This window comes from Pipistrellus hanaki (genome assembly GCF_964339955.1).
Source record: "Pipistrellus hanaki genome assembly, chromosome: 6".
NCBI lineage: Eukaryota > Metazoa > Chordata > Mammalia > Chiroptera > Vespertilionidae > Pipistrellus > Pipistrellus hanaki.
In genome coordinates this window covers 81,038,066-81,057,406 of record NC_140508.1, presented here as the reverse complement: position 1 = coordinate 81,057,406, position 19,341 = coordinate 81,038,066, and the positions used below count along the sequence as shown (strand labels likewise).

General features: G+C 41.9%; 2 protein-coding genes across 2 annotated transcripts in view; one reads left to right on the top strand and one right to left on the bottom strand.

Moving 5' to 3' along the window:
* Positions 1 to 623: 623 nt before the first annotated feature.
* SLC39A6 (solute carrier family 39 member 6) lies at positions 624 to 18,411 on the bottom strand. The gene is made up of 10 exons (XM_084887987.1): positions 18,111 to 18,411; positions 15,872 to 16,660; positions 13,993 to 14,176; positions 11,242 to 11,411; positions 9,531 to 9,749; positions 6,902 to 7,007; positions 5,659 to 6,036; positions 4,254 to 4,334; positions 2,644 to 2,834; positions 624 to 1,848 (listed from the first exon to the last, which is right to left on the bottom strand). Exons 2-10 carry the CDS (start codon positions 16,649 to 16,651, stop codon positions 1,696 to 1,698), a joined length of 2,262 nt encoding a protein of 753 aa, XP_084744113.1. The 5' UTR covers positions 16,652 to 16,660; positions 18,111 to 18,411; the 3' UTR covers positions 624 to 1,695.
* Positions 18,412 to 18,782: 371 nt separating this feature from the next.
* ELP2 (elongator acetyltransferase complex subunit 2) overlaps positions 18,783 to 19,341 on the top strand; it is a 28,393-nt gene continuing 27,834 nt past the window's right edge. The window contains exon 1 of the mRNA XM_084887986.1: positions 18,783 to 19,109. Within this exon, the coding sequence (XP_084744112.1) occupies positions 18,972 to 19,109 (138 nt within the window). The 5' untranslated portion in view covers positions 18,783 to 18,971. The remainder of the gene's footprint in view (positions 19,110 to 19,341) is intronic.

Below are 19,341 nucleotides of genomic sequence, written 5' to 3'. Positions count from 1 at the left end.
TATTGGTAACCCCAAATATAAAAAAGCTTTCTAAGTCAACACAAGAAATCTACAAGTATTTTCTCCAAGAAACAGCTTTACAAATGATGGTTAATTTTGTAGATCAGTTCAAAAGCTTTTTATTTAAAAAAAAAAAAAAAAAAAAAAAGCTTTTTATTAAATTAGCTAGAGAATTTTACATTTAAACTACACTTAAGAGGTAATTTAATTATATAATACTTACCCAAATGCAAATATCTTTATCCATGGCTTCAAAAAGCCCCACAGCAGCGGGAATTTAAAATGATGCAGTTGCTATGGCAAATGGTATGGCAGTTCCTCAAGCTAGTAAACATAATTATATGAGAGGCCCGGTGCACGGATTCATGCACGGGTGAGGTCTGGCTGGCCTGCCCTAATCAGGGCTGATCAGGCTGGGCTGGCAGGGGGAACAGGCTGCAGGATGTTGGCTGGCTGGCCCCACCCCATACATAGTCAAACTCCAGGTCGAGTGGACAATTTTCATAATTGCCTGTTATTATATAGGATATGGCTCAGCAATTCCTCTTGTGGGTAAAGAACTGAAGCCTCTAGTACATTTTAAAATGTTCAAGATGGTTAAAAGAAATATCAGACACTTAATATCAAGATATCATGAGGATTTTATTTTGTAGAAAAGCAACATCTAAAGAATTTCAGATAGCCCTAGTATGTCTACAGTACTCTACATATACAAACATGAGAATTGCTCATAATGACAACACTGAAGCACTGAAAGATACCAAAGGACTTCCTGAATACAGAGGTCAAAATAAACTCAGGATGGTTTTAATGTCCTTTTCTTAAAGTCCTAATATGCTGACATTTGGTAAACCAGTTAACTATCCAATTGCAACTTCAGGCAATACATAGCTTGGTGATGTCTAAGTCTTCTGGCAATACAGAAATTTGCTCACACTCATCTGGTATATCTCCACACAAGTATTTTAAAATTCAAATTTCTTGGTCAAGTGGTAGTGTGTTTGAATTCATTAATTATATTTAGATGTTTCCATGATACTAAGTTAAACTAAATTAGTAAAAAGTGCTTACTATGGTTTTATGGGAACATTAATACCCTGACAAAAATGGTACACATGTACTCTACACCAATATTGCCTTTTTAATTTAAATCTAAATTTTCCTTTTATTTTATAAACACTTGTGTGATTTTTAAAAAATAAATTTATGCCTTTTTAATTCTCACATATTTTTTGCTCCTCCTTATTTCTTAACTTAAATTCAGTACAAGCTTTATTGGTATCTGAGGCTTCATGTATATTCTTACTCCTGAACACGAGCAGTTCTATGGAGGCCTAAAATCCAGCATGGGAATTACTGTTAAATTAGTTCTAGGAAAAAACATTAAAGACATTTTTCTTAAATATACAGAACATGTCATGCCCAATCTCTTGTTTATACAATAGACTGGTAAAACCGGTAAATTGCATATATAGATTATATTCCCAAAATAGAATAACTTAAATATTAAAATGTACCGTTAGGTTACCACCATAACTGACCTTATAAGCATAACAAGTGGCAATATTCCATACGAAAATCACAAAATCCACTTACTTTAAATGCTGCATATCACAGTAACTACTCTCATCTTCCTATGACCTATTCAAACTATAGACAGCATTTTTTTAAGCTACTCTACCATTTATACCCTAATTAGAAATTTATACGAAACACAATTTTATGTTCAAATATGGAAATAAGCAACATTATTCCAAATCCCAAAAGCATCCCAGCATTCTGTAAAAGGAAATATCCCCAGCGGCTACATCCATGGTCGCTAGCATCGTTGTGCAGCATCTCAGGTACCTTAGAGAAGAAGAAAAAAGAAAAAAAAGAGCAACTTTGAGTTTATAAAACTACAGATTAGTTTTTATAAGCCTTTGTAGGATAGTTTATTTGTACTATATGTAGCTGGATATACTGAGTCAATTCCTTAAAACAAGACCACATACATACTGATTCTTGCTAATGTCACATAGCATTTCCTAGCAGTTTAATTAACAATGATTATTTACCATTTGCTTAGCAAGTCAAATTTATATTTGGTCCCATTTGCTCCTGCTTCATGCCTGTATCTGTACAGACTGTAACTTATGGCTTACCCGAGTTCAGATATATAGAAACCTTAAACTATATAAAATAAAATTTTAGTGCCCTGGCCCATGTGGCTGGTTGGTTGAGCGTTGTCCCATGCACCAGGAGGTCTCGGGTTTGATTCCTGGTCAGGGCACGTGCCTAGGTTGTGGGCTTGAGCTCCAGCAGAGGACATGCAGGAGGCAGCCAATTGATGGTTCTTTCTCATCAATGTTTCTCTCTCCCCCTCCTTTCTTCTGTCCTTCTCAAATCAATAAAAACATTTAAATCAGAATGGGGTAGATATTTCTCTGCATCCTCAGACACATTAAGCAGGATAAGGATGTGCTTGTGGTCACCAATTTAAAAAGATAAATTCTAAACTAAAGGAACTATATTTTACATTCTACCTTGCTGAGTATAGGATGACTTATCACTACTGCATTTCATCTAAAGACTTTTTAAAAATAAGGTTTCCCTAAACAGTCTATTTTATTGCTAGTCAATACTATAATATGACAAACTTACCATATCAACCAGAGCAACATACATGAATAAGCCAGCAGTAAGTGCAAATATCCACATAGAAACATTTTCAGCATAATGACCAATGAAAATTCCTGTTGCCATTCCAAGATATGCCAGCATGGCTGACAAAGCATTATAAAGAACAGCCTGCTTAACAGTCATGCCAGCCTTTAGTAAAACAGCAAAATCACCTTTAACGAAAACAAAAAAAGGGGATTAAGTAATTGAAAAATCATTTTAAAAACACATACCTAAGACTTTGGCCTGGCCAGTGTTCTCAGTGGTTAGGACGTTGGCCCATGGATTGGAACAGTGGTCGTCGACCTTTCAGACCTCATGGGCCACCAGTGGTCCATGGTCCACCAGTTGACAACCGCTGTTCCAAATGTTAAACCAGCGGTTGCCAACCTTTTGGGCCTCATGGACCAGTTAGTAACCGCTGAACTGGAGAATCTCTGGTTTGATTCCCAGACAAGGGCACATATCTGGGTTGTAGGTTGGATCCTGGCCCAGATCAGGCACATGCAGGAGGCAACCAATTAATGTGTGTCTCACATCTGTTTATCTCTCTCCTCCCACTTCACTCCTCCCTTCTGCTCTCTCTAAAAATAAAAAATAAAAAAATATCCTTGGTTTAGGATTAACCAAAACAACAACAAACAAACAAAAACAAAAATAGCAACACATACCCAAAAGACTTCACAGATTTAACAAATTACCTAAAATTTTTTAGAAATTATCAAGAGGAAAACTTATCTAATTTTTAAGTTGTAAATCACCCTAACAGCTCCATAAACTAAGATTTTTTTTTTTATCGGAAGTTTTTCTGAACGCTCCCACTTTGTTAATGAGTGATACAAACCTACTATTACTATGCTCTTACACTGTCTTTAAGGAGCTTATAATTGGCCATAAAGAGGAGGAGCGTGGAGAACACACATGAAATGATCAGCAAATGATAAAGGCAATTTATAACTAAGAGCTAAAGAGTTTAATGTTCTAGTCATACAAGGAGAAAATGAGATACATTACAATGGGAATAGGTAAGGCTTCATGGAGCATGAAGGATCCAGAACAGAACAGAAACTAGATGCTGATTATAAGCACTAAGCAGGCAAGTGGGAGGCCTTCTGAGTAGCAGAACACAAGCCAAGGAAGGGAGTGAAAACAGTGTCATGGTGTGTGCAAATATGGTGTTTATAGGGAAAAAACAAGGACATGACTGGGATCCAGAATAACTTTGGGGTTTTTCTTCAGCTCTGAAGAGATTCTGTTAAGAGAAGATGACTCATTTGATTCCCGTGGTCTGATTCACATTGTGTTTGCAGAAATGACCACTGAGGTCAGCAGTATGCTGGCCTATGAAATAGTAGGGGAAGAGAATGCGAAAGGAGGCCCAGGTACCTCTTAGGCAACCCCAAATAGGCAATTGTGTAATTGTACTTATGGGGTCTGAATTCTGGCTGGAAACAAACGTACACTGATTAAAAAAAGAAAGCTAGCTAGGTTAGCAGACTTATGAGAAGGCATAGAAGTTATGAAGAAGCAAAAGCTAGTGACACTCAGAAAATTTAGCCACCTGGAAAATACCATTTATATGGTTCTCTTACCTAATTCATGAGGCAACTCGTGACAAAACACAGCGACAGAAGTACTTAAACCGCTAGATAAACCCTCAGTGAAAGCAGCACCTGTATAAAAATCAACCAGAAAAAGACTGACTACATTATTTTATGGGTGTGTTTCTAAAAAACAAACAAACAAACAAACAAACAAATAAATCTTACCAGCATACAAAATGAGGTAAAAGAAATAAACTGTATTCTGGCTACGAATAAATAGAACTTTCCCAACGGCACTCTGTATCTTTGTAAATAATCTCAGATTACATTCAATTAGGTTTAAATTGCCAACGGAGCTCATGCTTAAGAAGGGAAAGCTCCACTACACATTAACAGTGATTAGATAACCTTACAAAAACCTGAGAATTGCTATGTCATCAAACACTTATTTATTGATTTATTTTTATTTTATTTTTTTTTTACAGAGAGGAAGGGAGAGAGATAGAGAGCTAGAAAAGTTGATGAGAGAGAAACCGACCAGCTGCCTCTTGCACACTCCCAACTGGGGATGTGCCCACAACCAATGTACATGCCCTTGACCGGAACAGAACCTGGGACCTTTCAGTCCGCAGGCCGACGCTCTACCACTGAGCCAAACCGGCTTTGGCCAAACACTTATTTAAAAATATAAAATAAACTGATTTAAAAGGTTTAGAAAAAAACTCATCAGTAAAGAGTACAAATCATTTCACTGGCCCCAGAGGAATTCACTACGTAATCAGACTTGTTTACATTCATTCTTTCACTGCCTCATAAAAGGAGTCTAAGACAAATAGCTCTCCTCCTTTTAAACCTAACTTATTTTACAGCTGGTCAGGTATAAATCATGACTCAGTACTTGAGTGTTCTCTTTTGATGCTTCTGATGTGCACAATACACAGAGGGGGAAGAGCACCAGGCTCCCAGGGAGCCACGGCCTGGGCTCATCTCAAACAGCACTATCTCCTTGGGCAAGCGGTTCACCTTGCCAGGCCTCAGCTGCCTGGTTTATAGCTATTTCCATGGTTCCTTTCAGCACTAAGCTACTAAAATGTTTAAGTATTCTATAACCTCCTATTGTGGTATAACAATTTAATAACAAAAACTCTATAGTTCTTTGGATAGAGATTGGTAACTGAACTTATCAGAAATAGAGTCCTTTATAGCATGAAAGAAAATGTGATAGAACAGATTCTTTTACTTTAATAAACACTGTTTATATTGCAGATAAGTGAACTTAAATGAATAGGGGACAAAAGCTCACAGATGCTCCAAACACATTGGAACTTGATCTTAAGACCTTGCAAATTAAAACAACTTTTGGTAGTTACAATATAGGTACATGTCAAAGTAGCCAAAGAAGAAACAACATTTTGATAATCAACCAATAAGAGGCAAATATGTAGATGTATACCAATTGCTAGGCCATCGCTGAAATTGTGCAGGCCATCGCCCATTATCACCATCCAGGCCAGTGTGGCGATGCCAGCATCTTTCAGCTCCTCCCGAGAGTATCGCTGGCTGTGGCTGTGGGGGTGGTGGTTTTGGTGGTGGTGGTGATGAAGAATATGATGGTAGTCATGATGGTGGTGAATGAGGTCATCTGACTGGCCCAGGGTATCGTGGAAATGCGAGTGGCATTTGTTCTTGCACCCTTTGGGTACGTATTCATTATAGACTTCCTGTGGATGTGCATGGGCTATCATGACCTCTTCTTCTTCCAAGATTGCTGGCTGCTGAGAGTCAAAATGGGAGGGCTCCTGTGCGTCTGCTCGTAAATAGCTTTCAGGTCCTGGGTATTAACAAAAAGGACACGTTTCAAACAGTTCCACTGACAATAAAGGCAAAAAAGATCTTAAAATGGAGCAACTATCTCCCATATACCTGAAGGACTAAACATTAGGGTATTATTATTTTTTATCATATTATTTTTTTTATTGCTTTCAGAGAGGAAGGGAGAGGGAGAGAGAGATAATCATTGATTGGCTGCCTCTGGGCATGTGCCCTTGACTGGAATCAAACCTGGGACCCTTCAGTCTGTAGACCACATGTGTCAAACACAAGGCCCGCGGGCCAAATCCAGCCAGCCAGGCCTTGCAATGTGGCCCGCACCGCGCTGTCATCACTGCACTCCGCTGTCAGTTTATGACATTGTCAGTTTATGACTGTTCAGTAAACCATTCAGCCCGCGATTTAGGCTGGATTTTAGATTTTGGCCCCTTCTCTGATTGAGTTCGACACCCCTACTGTAGACCAACAAACATTCTATCCACTGAGCCAAACCCAGCTAGGGCCATTAGAGTGTTATTGATGGGGGGGGGGGGGGGGGGGAGAATTAATAGGTTTTAATGAATTTTAAAAATTAAATGGTCTCACATATTAAGAGTAGATATTAAACATTAATCTGCAATAACCACTCCCCAGATCCTCCCTTAATTTCTTCTGCCTCCTTACAAACAACCTCCTCACCGGCAATTCAAAAAAGTATGAGTCAAAAAAGAAAGAAAGAAAAAAGCAGGGGGGAGGAAAGACGGGACAACACACACACACACACACACACACACACACACACACACACACGACATAGTCCCATCCCTTCCATACAGTCCGAGAAGAGCAATGAATTCCCTCCAACTCTCAGATTCATAAGGACTTACGATCATCTGAGTCTACTTTTTCCTCATTTGTTGAAAGTTGAGATTCATACTTCGACAGCCGCTTCTTAATCTCCTCGTCTTCATCATTTTCAGTTTTTTTCTGATTCTGACATAGCAAGGGAAAGAAATACTTTAAAATAGTTGTGTTGCTTATGTGTACAACTTTCAATAGACACTTAAGCAAAAGATACAGAAAAAACCTGCAGAGTAACAAACTTTCATTGGAATAAAGGGCACCAAAGGACAGGGCATACACTTAGCTTGCACAGCACCCAGCAATGCGTCCTAGGTACAGTAACTGTTCAAAGGGTGAAGAATCAGTGCCCGGTAATATGAAACGCAGAAAAATCACATTCATCTTTATGAATGTCCTCGAGGTCGTCTATTCTACGTGCGGTATTCCGTAAGCTGCACACCATCTCAGACCCAATGAATCAGATGGGGATTTAACTAGATCCCCGTGACTCACATACACATTAAAAAGGAGTTCTGTCTCAGGTTATCAATGTAGAACCAGCCAGAGAGCATTTTCTTCAGGCATTTAGTGATCTGCTAGTGCTAGGTTTCCTCCATCTCTCCTTTGTATGCTGAAAACCCATACTTCCCATACTTTTTACATCCCAAAACTACACTGTGACATTGCTATGTGTTAGTTGTATTATTATACCTAAATACTCTTCTTATAACATAACACCATTAACAAGCTTTCTCTCTTTAAATAAATCTCAGGTAGCCTTGAATTTATAACCAGGGTTTTTAACCACTATGCTTGAGATACTGCTCCAATCTCTGAGCCCGAGCATAAGGTCACTGTTTAAAACAGTGGTCGCCAACCTTTCGGACCTCATGGACCACCAGTTGGCGACTGCTGGTTTAAACAATGGTAATACTTATATAGAAGATAATATTCAAAATATTAAAAATGTCACACAAAAATTACATTTGTAGTACCTATGAATATGACTTAAACAATCACTATTATACCTAAGATTTCATTCTAGTTCTGACAGTGTGTAAGATATCTGAACATTCTTAGGTTTGTGGAGGAAAAAGAGGCTCTAAAATAAATCTGACAAGTGCAGTGACTGAACGTAACCTCTCGGGGAATTGATCTGACCATAACTGTCTAACTGGGAAGGTTATGGTATAGAACTTCCCTAGTGAAAGGTTACCTGTCCATTGTTTTCGTACATCTGCTAACACACCTTTGAAATGCCTTTTTCATATACTTTGGGGATGGAACCAGAACCCCTTCAGGAGAGCATATAGTCTTGTCAACCATCCTGTACTGAATCACAGATATTTCCTGGCCTTGTCCTTTCACTTAAAGTAATTTTCCTTCCTTCCCTCCTTAATTCCAAATGCATTAAAGAAATTGCAAACCCTCATTCTGGGAAGCATTGTTCTCAGTCTGATGAGATCCTGCTCCCAGGCATGTCCTGTTTGGCTCAAATAAATTCTGATAAACTCATAAAATGTTCACAGCTTTATATGTTCTTATGTCAACAGGCTGTAAGAATTTTGAAAGGCAAGCACACAAACAAATCTTTATACCTACCCTTAACACAATACCTCAAACAGAGGAAGTATTTAAATACCTGTGAATATAAACAATTCAGGGTATTTTAAATAACTTTACTTAATGCTTCATTTCTCATTGGGCAATGACTCTCTCTAGAACTTACAGATCTTAATGAATTCTTTTATTCTTTAAGTATTAAGGGCCTATAATGTTCCCATTGCTAAGCACTGGCAATACAACGTAAAATAAGAAACAAAGAGTCTCTGTTCTCACGGAGAACAGTTCAACATCAAACTTTCTGCCAGTAAAGGTTATTGCTCATGCTGGAAATCTGAGACTCATCAATGACACCTCCCTCCCTTCAACCTAGTTTTATTAAATATATCTAGAATTTTTCCTTTCTCTCCATCTTCCTTGCTATTCTAGTCTTTAGTGACTTCCCTGGTGACATCAGATTAGAGGAGGCAAATAACCACAGGCAACCCAAAAGTTATTTTTGCCAGAAATAAAGTCTACTGTTTGGCTTCATACTATTTTCTAGAGGAAATTTGCAAAGGTCATATCTGAAAGCTACATATCCTTAAAAAAACAAACAAGCAAACACGCAGAATATCTAGCTACTAGGTAAATAATTAAGAGTTAATCACATAATCATAACTACCAGTGAATATTGATGGTATATCCATGGTTTTTCTTAAATCGCTTTACTGGGGTATGATTGAGATATAAAGAGCTTTACACATTTGATGTATATAATTCAGAGAGTTTGGGGATAAGTATACACCCATGAAACCATCAGGGCCATAATCATGAATCTTCTGATCTCCAAGGACTTGTGCCCTGTTTGGTCATTTATATAAATGTTTATCCTTGCCTTTCTCACTCTTCTCATGAGTTTGAAGGGAATTCTGTAGAGAACTCCAGCATTATAAAGATACAAACTTGCTCTCCATTAATGTCTCTCAGAGCTAAAAGAATCTCAGAAATGCTCAATACCTCTCAAACAAAGATCATATGCCCAGGACAAGCTCTGCTAACAGTCCAGTTAGAATACTACTCTAAATAAATGTTTGATGCATAGGAAGTACTTAATATACTTTTCCTTACCTTTTTCTTCTTATCTTTAAATTGCTTGATCAATGTGAGTACATGTTCAACAAGAAACATGAGATACAAGCCTCCCAGAGCTGTGAGACCCTTCCATGTGGAATCAAAATAGGCACTTTCTTCCATGTTTTGAGAAGACAGATAACTGAACAGTGGCCCTCTCTTCATCTCCATTGTTGTTTCTTCATGGCTGTGACTATGGTGGTGACTTGCATGAGACTAAAAGCAAAACACCATACATTTTATAAATTCATTAGTTTCACATGTCAGAAAAACTGCCTAAGGTCCAATTTGAAATAATTCAGAATTAGGTAATTAAAAGGATACTTTGGGAAATTTAGGACATTAAGTAACAGGGAACCGCTAGACTTAATAGGTCTGTAGATTACTGCTTCCACTCCTTGCTAAAAGGCTCATTCCACTGTCATCCATGTGCTTACAAGAAGCCCAATCTATGTAATGAGCTCTGGCAAGTACCTGATCCAGGGTCACTGGCCAGTGGCCTTCAGGGTGCAGCAGAGACTATGTTACTTCATGTTAGGAAGTTGAGTGTGGCACATACACAGAGGAGAAACTAGGGTTGGTGGTGGGGTTACAGGATACACCCCATGTACATGTCACTCTGTGCAGCAGGTATTCCTGAACACCTGCCCTTTGATGGTCAGGGAGTTTGTCACATCAAAACAGCTTCCTTTCACTATTGGGGAAAGCATGATGAGAAGTCTAGGAATAATCCCCCCACCTCACACCTGCAAATCTCCAAGGGAAAAATAAAAAATGAGATCCAAATATTTTCTACCTGCACACCTATCCCAAATATTTAATGGAAAAGTAAACTCACTTTACCAAACTTGCTTTACTTAAGAATTCACTCATGTCACCAAGTGAAAATCTGTAAATATACACATTAATTCAACTCTGAAGAAAAACCCTCAATTTTCTTGGGTCGACAGCCACATTTTTTTTTTTTTTAAATATATTTTATTGATTTTACACAGAGAGGAATTGAGAGGGACAGAGAGTTAGAAACATCGATGAGAGAGAATCATCGATCAGCTGCCTCTTGCACACCCCCTACTGGGGATATGCCGCAACCAACGTACATGCCCTTGACCGGAATCGAACCTGGGACCTTTCAGTCCGCAGGCCGACGCTCTATCCACTGAGCCAAACCGGTCCCGGCGACAGCCACATTTTTTATTATTGTGGCAATTACACTAATATGTAAGCAGACAATTCACACTGTCGCAGACTGTCATAATACCAGCATCAGTAGAATCTGTCTCCTTTTATTAACTGGATCCCCCAAAATTAAATTAGTCTTTATAAAGGAAAGTAAAAACTGCCCACAATGTAATAAGATCAAGCACAGCCTTGGCTGGTATGCTTAGTTGGTTGGAAAATTATCACATACACCAAAACGTTGTGGGTTCGATACCCGGTCAGGGCTTGTACAGGAGACAGCCAATCAATGTTTCCCTTACATTGATGTCTCTGTCTCTGCTTCTCTCTCAAATCAATAATAAAAAGATCAAGCCCCAAAATGAGGCTTTTGATTACCAAATATATTTTAAAATCAACTCCTCTAAACCAAATTTCTTACCTTTATAAATATCAATACAAAAAATTCTAGTACAAAAAAAAAAAAATGTATGTGTATTTTCAATGCTGAATAAGACAATACACTAATAGGACAAATTATCATACTTACATGTGGAAGAAGGTGTAAAAAAGCATCACCACTCAATGTCCCAACAGCCAATGCCACAAGGAAACTCAGGAGAAACTTAAAAAACACCCGATTCATGAGAGGCACTAAGATAACACCCAGCAAAGACAGGAAACTGATGATGGAAATGGCTATAAAGCCGCCAACCCAGGCTGCCAAAGAAAAGAGCAAAGGTAAAAACATACGATTGACAAACTTTAAAAGAGAGACTCTGGAGTCGCATAAAGTAACTTGTAAACGTAGGCAATCTTAAAGAAATACAAACTCAACAACCAACAATTGGGCTCAAATGAACAATGTGAGTAAACTCTCTAGGTAAAGAGAATAACCCAAAGGAAAATCCTTCAGCTGGGAGTGACAGAAGGGAAAAGGGAAAGAAATGATAAACAAGGATGGATTCTAGCTCCTTTGGAAACTGAGCTTTCAGACTCCTGTAACACCTAAATTATGAAAGAGAAGAGGAATATGTTAAAGGAGAAAAAGGGAAAAAAGAAAAAAAAGGAAACAGAATTATTTTCTCAGTAAACAAAGCAACTATTTCTTCATTATAGTTTTTTTTAAAAATATATTTCATTGATTTTTTTACACAGAGGAAGAGAGAGGGATATAGAGAGTTAGAAACATCCATGAGAGAGAAACACCCATCAGCTGCCTCTTGTATACCCCCTACTGGGGATGTGCCCGCAACTAAGGAACATGCCCTTGACCGGAATCGAATCCGGGACCTTTCAGTCCGCAGGCCGACACTCTATCCACTGAGCCAAACCGGTTTCAGCTTCATTATAGTTTTTGAGCACTGAAAATTCTAGTCGGGGGTGAGGAACTTACAGCCAAGCCTTATAAGGTCTGGCCAGAGGTAAGGAATGTCCATCAGACTTTATAAGGCCACCAGAGGTGAGGACCGTCTCTAGAACATCTGGCCCGGAGGCCGTATAAGGCTTGTGAAATCATTTGGTCTAGTCCTGCCAAGGCTAAAGGTGAGTTAAATGACCAAACGTAGCAATTTTTTAAATTCTTTAAAAAATATGTATTTTATTGGTGTATTATAGAGAGGAAGGGAGAGGGATAGAGAGTTAGAAACATCTATCAGAGAGAAACATCCATCAGCTGCCTCCTGCACACCCCCTACTGGGGCTGTGCTCGTAACCAAGGTACATGCCCTTGACTGGAATTGAACCTGGGACCCTTCAGTCTGCAGGCCAATGCTCTATCCACTGAGCCAAACTGGTTAGGGCTTTTTTTTATTCTTTACTGATTGAAGTATTACATATATCTCCTTTTCCCCTCATTGACCTCTCCTGGCCACTCCCACCCCGGACATATGCCCTGACCTCCCCCACCTTCCCTTTGAGGTTTGATGGTCTATTTAATGGTTTAATGCTTCTCTGTCTCTGGATCTATTTTTGTTCACCAGTTTATGTTCATTATATTCCACAAATGAGTGAGATCATGTGATATTTATCTTTCTCCGACTGGCTTATTTCACTTAGCATAACTCTCTCCATGTCTACCCGTGATGTTATAAAAGGTAAGAATTCCTTCTTTTTTACAGCAGCGTAGTATTCCATTGTGTAGATGTACTACTAGCAGGCTAATTTTTAAGTTATAACTCTGTATGGCCAGTGAATGATTTATAAATACCCAAATGGCCCTGTCAGAAAATAGGTTCCCCAATCCTGCTCTACACTATAGCACAGCTTATCCTGGTTTGATTTATTAATAACAGACCAGAGCCCTGGCCGGGTTGGCTCAATGGATAGAGCGTCAGACTGTGGACAGAAGATTGGTAGGTTTGATTCCAGTCAAGAGGATGTACCTTGGTTGCAGGCTCAATCCCCAGTAGGGGGCGTGCAGGAGGCAGCCAATCAATGATTTCCCCCTCATTATTGATGTTTCTCTCCCTTTCTCTTCATCTCTGAAATCAATAAAAAGATATATTAAAAAAATAAATAACAGACCAGAATTAGATTCCTAAAGAGCAGAGATTAACTCTGACCCTTCTCCCAATCAGGGTGACAATATAAAAAGCCCAGATTTCAGATAACCCTTGACACTTCATGATCTCAGGCAAATTACAACCTATGTTTTATTCATTTATCTTTTTTTTTTTTTTTAAAGATATGGCAAGTACCCCTTTTAAAAGCACTTTTGCTAATGACCCACTGAGCTGTCAAGAAAGGGCAAGTAAAAACACCGCTTTTGGGTGAAGCAGCAGCTGTTGAATTGTTTTGCTTCAATCGGTGGTGTGAAGAGGTGTTAAAAAAAAAAAAGGTTAAGGCAAGTTACAACCTAAGTTTTTTTAAGGGTCAAGCTAACATGCTTGCTGAAGGCAGAATGATCTCACTCATGTGGAATCTAATGAACAAAATTAACTGGTGAATAAAATAGATCCAGAGACATGGAAGCAGGGAACAGACTGAGGAATCTAAGAAGGACGGCAGGAGTGGTGGGGTGAGGAGGAGAGGATGACCCAGGGATTTATATGCATAGCTCATGGGCACAGACAACAGTGTGGTGCAGGCCTTTGAGGGTTGGGTGCAGGGTGGAGGGGAACAATGGGGGAAAAAAAGGGTGGGACATCTGTAAGACTTTCAATAATAAAGATACATTTTAAAAAAGATGGTATATTTGAAATTATGCTAAAAATGAATAGGTTTTTGAAAATATAAAGAACACTACAACATAAATGTATCTACTGGAAGTTGTTTTTACATAAAAAAATCTCAATTCTACCTATTTGTAAAGAATAGGTCTTTGGAGGGACTTCAGCTTTCTTTTCACTCGTTGTATGAATCAGACACGATCTAGCATCAATTTGATTGATGATGGCTGGGCAGAGATAGTTGAACTCCGTTGCATTCAGCGGAACCTGGGTGCCCATGCCATGTGATGTGAGCAGCTTTGACGCATTGAAACACTAAAGAAAACAAAGCAGTGAAAAGCACCAAAAGGCATTCCCATTAGATAATCCAAAAAAGTTGTTTGATCACACAACACCCGTTCCTTACCGAAGCTGCTTCTTAATTTTAAATTAACACTGATTAAAATCAGCTTCTGTTTTAAGTACTTTGGAATTTCTCAAACTACCTGGAGATAGTATGTCATAATAGTGTTATCTCACCTCTGCTTACTTCTAGGTGGAAAGTTACACCACTAGTCACCTAGGGACAAAGCCTTAAGTGAAATAAGCTGGAGAATAAATGAACATTCACAAGCCTGTTAACTCACTGTATAAACCTATTAAGGAAATGAGCTTTAATTTCGAGATGGGGGTCATTAGAGATTGACACATATGTTATTTTAGTACCAACGCTACCCTACCTGGCCTAAACAAGCCCAAAACACGTCATTCTAACCACAGTCACCATACTTGTAAAAGTTAGTTCAGTTCTGACTACATTCTTGGCAAAATAATGCTCTACGAGAGAATATTAAAGTATGCACATTACTCTCACACAGGGTAAAGTTGGTAATAAAGCAAACCTGTACCGGCAGGCAGCTGTTTCAACAATTTAATGAGTTGACTAGTTTGAAGAGAATCTGTTGAGTAACCTAAGCTCCTTCTATTCCCCCAGAATTGGTGGTAGCAACTGTTTCTCATCATCTGCAAATTATTTTAAATTCCACCAATTCTTGGTTAATACTACACAGAACACACTTTATTACCAGTGTCGCTATGGCAATGACCATTAGTAGTATTATCCCAGAATTAGAACAGGTCACATGATGGCTTGCATGAAGTACTTAAGTTTTGCTTATTAACATATTGTATATCAACTAACTCCCTGTTCTTAACATCCTTCAGTCAAGGCAAACTGAATACAGCCTAAAAGTCTAATCTAGAAAAGTCTAATCTTAGGAAAAAACACATGAAATCAGAACTTCATTGCCCAGGCATTCACTTGTCCAGTACGTCGTTCTTGGCAGCAGTTCCAATGACTCCACAAATCATTACCATCCATCTGCAAGGAGGTATTAAGGTTTTTGCGTTCTTCAACCCCTTCAACCACGCCTTTCCCTAAAACACGGATTCTAACCCCCGCATTTTCAACCTCCCATTTTCTACTTTTTATTTCTAATATTCGCCTTTAAAAACTTTTCCAAAAATAACTTTTGATACCTGCTTTTTATACTTATTTTAAATTCTATATATTATAGAAAACAGTTTTAGCCCAGCTGGCATGGCTCAGTGATTGAGCATCAACCTAAAGGTCACGGCTCAATTCCTGGTCAGGACACATGCCCAGGTTATGGCTCAACCCCCAGTGTGGGGTGAACAGAAGGCAGCTAATCAGTAATTCTCTCTCATCATTTATGTTTCTCTCTCTCTCCCTTTCTAAAAGCAATAAAAATATATTTTAAAAAAGTTTTAGAAGGCAGCTCTATTCTTTCTATCCTTCAAGTTTGTTTTTTTCTTCTTTTCTTTTTTAAATCAGAAATGATTACAACATGGTAGGAACACTTTGGGCCAAGTGCCTTGCTGAGAAATTTCCTTTTCAATAACTTCACCATTTTATTTTTACTTTAAACTCCTTACAACTAGAGATAGAATGGCAATGACAGAACAGACAAGCAGGCATATTGATTAAAATAAGAACAGCCTTCATCTTACCTCCTGAGTGTTTGCATTTGTGTTTCTGGAATACATAAACTCCTTTCTGGGCTCACTCACAGACTCATTAGTTTTCCTCCTGGCGGGCCGGCTCAGCCGGCTCTTTTCTGTAATACTGGGGGGAGTGGAGCTGCTCACAGCTTTAGGGAGCTTTCCAGGTTTTGGAGTTTCTATTGTCTCAAGAGAGTGAGTTCCGTCAGAGACAGCATTATACACAGTCGAGGTCACTTCACTAGCACCAACACCATCCTTGATTACAACATTCCTTCTGCTGTTGGCATGTTCTGATCGGCGCGATCCTTTCCCCTGGTTGTTCCTAGGATCTTTACTGGGACTATCGGAGTCATGGTCTGGGCAAAGAGCTTTCCGATTATTTTTACTGGAAGCAGCATGATTACGGTGAGAGTGATGCTCGTGGTCAGAGTGATGGTCATGGTCGGAATGATGGTCATGGTCGGAGTGATGCTCATGGTCGGAGTGATGGTCATGGTCATGGTCATGGTGTAAATGAACTCTTTTAATCTTATCTATGCCTATGTTCTGAAGTAACTTTCTGAACCCTTCCACTGACAAAGAGTTATTTTCTCCATAGCGATGGAAAAGCTGCTGCAGGTGATGCCGCTGGGCGGTAACTGCCAAGTCCACATCAATGCCGGATTCCCAGTTTGGGATTTTCTCAGTGGCCTGAGGGAGAGCAGTTGCGGGTTCTACTTCATGAAGGAGATTTGTGACTGACAGAGTGAAGGTCAGGATGAAGATTATGGATAAACTCCTCGCCATTGCACCTTCCTAGAGAAGACAGAGAAAAGAAACTTTGTCCTCACTTCTGTAATACGTAATTTGAATTAAAAAATCTCCTGCTGAACAGTGATGTCTAAATCAAACCATCAAGGTCTACAGAACATCATGTACTGTGACCAGTGCCGAGTCCTAGGCTCTACCCAGGCATTACCAAAATAAGAGAAGAAATAACCGGAGAACTGTTGAGTGTTAAGACTCGGTAATTAGCACTACAAAAGCAATATTAAGTGAGGCGCTGGAGAGGTCCATGTGGCCACAACTATACTGGCAACTCCTTACTGTGTTGAGAACAACGATTTAAAACAAAACTTACCTCTACCACCGTCATTTCATAAAACATTATTCAACATCAAAAGGAGAAGATACAGCAACCTCAGAATTATTCACAGTTAAAATTTTTCTTGAACTATATACAAATCAATTTAAGGCTTCTTTCCCCTACAGCACTCTTCAAAGTCACCCAATTATGCCTCGGGAGGTGTGTAATTAAACCACACTTATTCAAAAATGACATCGTCCCAGGTCAGTACCTATAGACTGACCCCATGCTTTAGAATGGTGGCTTAACAATGGCTCCTTAAGCAAGTTCAACTTCATTTTATCATACATCATCATCATCCAGACAGGGGTGTTTGGAGACAGAAATCGAGTTGAGCCCTGAAAAGCAGAATTCAGTGAAGCCGAGGAAGGTACAAGTCCATAGATGCGGATAAACTGATATCTCAAGGCAACCAGTCGTCACCAAACTCTGGAGCGAGAGAGCAAAGGCCTGGGGCAACCTAGCTTTCTTTTTACCACTTCCAGCTGCTTCCCCTCGCACCAGGGAAAGCTGGCGATACCCACTCACGGGGTGCCTGGGGGAACTACACGAACGGGTACACGGAAGCGCTTGTTTCCAAACAAGGTGGGCGGTGTTGCCCAGAGGCTGATCAAGCGGGGAGCAGTGACAATGGAAGTACCCAAGGACCATCGGGATGGGCTCCTGCAAGAACCATCTTTCGCCCTGAAGTTTTAACAGGCAAACGAGAACCATTCAGAAACCATTCGCAGGAGGGACAGGCCAGGGGCGCGATGGGCTGGGACAAGCACAGGCGGAAGCACTGGGGAGGGGGGAACTCCGCGCCTTTCTCCCGCGGGGATGCTCAAGGCGGCGGAGGACCCGCGGGCTGACCTCCTTCCCTGCAAGTCCGCGAGCGCTGCTGGAAAAAGGCACAAAGAAAGCGCCGGGGGAGAGGCCCGGGGAGAAAAAGGGGAAGGAGGACAGACCGCTCTTTCTAAGGGTTTTGTTTCCTATTTTTAATACACACCCCCAGCTTCCCAGAAAGTCCTCGGTTGGACTCCCCAGCCCATCTCGGCATCATCCTGCCCTGGGAATCCGACCCCCGCGGCCTGGGGGGGCTCCCCTTCCTGCAGACCCGCCCGGCCCCGCGGGACTCACCTCTCCGCGGCCTCGCCGTTCCACGGTCCGGCCCCGCGTGCGGGTTCAGTTCCCCGCACAGGCGGTCCGACCGGAGGGTTCGGAACCGGCCCGGTGTTTCTCTCTCCGCCTCGAAACCTCTACAGGGCGCGGGGCAGCGGCGATCTCATCGGCCCGGGGACCGCGGCACAGCCGCCGGGAAGCCGCGCCCCACGCGGCCTCGCCGCCCGCGAGCAGGACAATCACCGATCGGCGCCGCGCGCGGCCGGGACCCAGCGCCGCCGCCGGCCCGCCCGGGGCGCATGCGCAGTGCGGCCCAGAACCCCGTCCCCGCCGGCGAGTCCGCGTGGCCGCCTGTTCGCCGGCGCCGCGGGGCACGCAGGGGCGGGACGGAGGGCGCGAAGGCGCGGCGGCCGAGCGCACCGTGAGCCTCGAGACCGATCGGGGGATCCTTTCTTTCTTCGAAGCCCTCCGCGCCCCTGCGCTACGGAGGCCCGAGACTCGCTCGCCGAGGCTCCCTCCTGGGTCAACTCCGCTGCAGCTGCTGCTGTGAGTCCGGGCGTGAGGGGCAGCGAGACGTTCCGGACGCAGCCCCGGCTCCAGTGCCGTGGCCTTTCTGGAAGGTCCCGGATTGCTCCGGCCGGGCTTTGTCCCGGGACGGAGGCCGCGTGTGTGCGCAGCACCACGGTCAGCAGACCAGGGGTGGCGGCGAGGCGGGGGGCGGGGCCTGGGGCGTGGCCGTCTCCGCCGTCTCCGCCCCGCCCCCCGGCTGCTTCCAAAACGCGGTGCGGATCACGCCGGCGGGATCGGCGGCCTCGCGCGTAGTTCCGCTCCGAGGGCGGAAGTGCGCCCCCCGGACTCGGCCTCGGACCAGCCAGCAACATGGTGGCGTCCGTGCTGGAGGCGTCTCACGTATTCTGCTGCCCCAACCGGGTGCGGGGAGCCCTGAGCTGGAACTCCGGGCCCGGAGGACTCCTCGCCTTCGGCACGTCCTGCTCCGTGGTGCTCTACGACCCGCGGGTGAGCGCGGAGGCCGGGCCGGCCGACTGCTGGGCGCGGCCGGGCCAGGGGGCGGGGTGTGCGGTCTGTCTGGTCTGCTTCGGGCGCGGGCACCGTGACCCCCCAGTGGCCTGCTAGCCCCCGAATGAGGACGACCTTTTCTGAAGCCTTCTGTGGAAACAGTAGAACTGCTAAAAAAAAATTAGTTTGGGTTTTGAAAGATTTGCCATGTAGGTATGGATTAAATCCATTA

Bases quoted from the DNA above. Each gene is read 5' to 3' on its own strand.
- SLC39A6 (XM_084887987.1), bottom strand. From the start codon at position 16,651: ATGGCGAGGAGTTTATCCATAATCTTCATCCTGACCTTCACTCTGTCA. The intron at 9,750-11,241 runs GTAAGTATGATA...TTTTGCTTTTAG, and splicing joins TTTTACACCTTCTTCCACAT to TCTCATGCAAGTCACCACCA. The intron at 1,849-2,643 runs GTAAGTTTGTCA...TTCTTCTCTAAG, and splicing joins ATGTTGCTCTGGTTGATATG to GTACCTGAGATGCTGCACAA.